Genomic DNA, 1,703 nt, shown 5'->3' on the forward strand with positions numbered 1-1,703 from the left:
GAGGCAGAGCTTGCAGTGAGCTGAGATCCGGCCACTGCACTCCAGCCTGGGCGACAGAGCGAGACTCCGTCTCAACAAAACAAAAAAAAAAAGAAGAAGAAGAAAAAAAAAGAAACTACTAGGTAGTTCTGCAGTTCTGCTTGGGGAGAGATGAAGAGACCTGGAGAAGTTTGAGAGGGAGGAACAGCATTAGGCTAATGGATTTATTTTATTATTTATTTATTTTTGAGACAGGGTACTCTGTCACTCGAGATGGAGTGCAGTGGTGCAGTCTCGGCTCACTACAGCCTCACTTCCCAGGCTCAAGCAGTCCTCCTGCCTCAGCCTCCCAAGGAGCTGGGATCACAGGGTGCACCACCACTCCCAGCTAATTTTTTTATTTTTTGTAGAGATAAGGGTCTCACCATGTTGCCCAGGCTGGTCTTGAACTCCTGAGTTCAAGCAGTCCTCCTGCCTCAGCCTCCCAAAGTGCTGGGATCACAACCATGAGCCACTGTGTCAGCCTGGATGTATTTATTTTTATTTTGTCTAAGTCTGTTTACTAGGGAAAGGCTAATAGATTTAAACATTGGCCAATTTCTGGCTCAATTGTTGCTGGAGGCTTCTGGGTTTCAAGATCTATTCTCCCTCCTTTCCAAGGTTTGGGCTCCTTTCCCTTCAAGACCCGGAAGGAAATGCAGAGTCGGAAAGCTGAGAATGAAGCCTTCACCCTGGCTGACCTGAAGCAACTGCCAGAGCTGAACCCACCAGTGCTGATGCCCAATGGGAATGTGGGGACTCCCCTGCGGGTCTTTTTGGAGTTGATCCGGGCCTGCCGCCTACCCCCTCGGATCATCACCCAGCTGCAGCTCCAGTTCCCCAAGACAGGTTCCTCCCGGCGCTACGGCAATGTGCCTTTTGAGTATGAGGACGCAGAGACTGTGGAGCAGGAAGAGCTTGTGTATACAGCAGAGGGTGAGGAAATACCCCAGGGAACCTGCCTGGCAGATACACCAGCCAGCCCCTGTGGAGAGCCTGAGGAAGAAGCAAGGAAGGAAGAGGAAGAAGAGTCTCACTCAGATGACGTGAGTACAGTGTGCTACCCTGTTCTGCTGGCAACTGAAAGAGGCCAAAGGCATTAATAATACCACTTTTCAATTGTCCATTACAAGGGTGCGGTCGTGGTGCGGTCTCTGCGCACTGCAAGCTCCGCCTCCCGGGTTCAAGCCATTCTCCTGCCTCAGCCTCCTGAGTAGCTGGGACTGCAGGCGCCCGTCACCACGCCCGGCTAATTTTTTAAATATTTTTAGTAGAGACGAGGTTTCACCATGTTATCCAGAATGGTCTCAATCTCCTGACCTCGTGATCCACCCACCTTGGCCTCCCAAAGTGCTGGGATTACAGGCGTGAGCCACTGCGCCTGGCCTGTTATAAGGGTTCTTACCCTGGGGTCCTCAGGAGGGTTCCAAGGAGTCTGAGAAGGAATGTAAAACTACATTTGCATGTGTGTTTCTGTATTTCTCTAGGGAGATGGTTCAGAGCTTTTACCAGAATATTCGTAAGTGGGTCTTATTTTTCACTCCCTTGGAAGGGATATATAAGGATGGTTCTTTTTTTTTTTTTGAGACGGAACCTCGCTCTGTTGTCCAGGCTGGAGTGCAGTGGTGGGATCTCAGCTCACTGCAAACTCCGCCTCCTGGGTTCACACCATTCTCCTGCCTCAG

The 1,703-nt window shown here is 50.6% G+C and overlaps 1 protein-coding gene across 1 annotated transcript in view; it reads left to right on the top strand.

The window, feature by feature from the left end:
• The window catches only part of GPATCH3 (G patch domain containing 3), an 11,502-nt gene that overhangs the window by 2,524 nt on the left and 7,275 nt on the right, over positions 1 to 1,703 (top strand). The window contains exon 2 of the mRNA XM_011955579.1: positions 640 to 1,064. Coding sequence (XP_011810969.1) covers positions 640 to 1,064 — 425 coding nt within the window. The remainder of the gene's footprint in view (positions 1 to 639; positions 1,065 to 1,703) is intronic.

The sequence above is a fragment of the Colobus angolensis genome, unplaced genomic scaffold (assembly GCF_000951035.1).
Source record: "Colobus angolensis palliatus isolate OR3802 unplaced genomic scaffold, Cang.pa_1.0 Scaffold4, whole genome shotgun sequence".
Lineage (NCBI taxonomy): Eukaryota > Metazoa > Chordata > Mammalia > Primates > Cercopithecidae > Colobus > Colobus angolensis.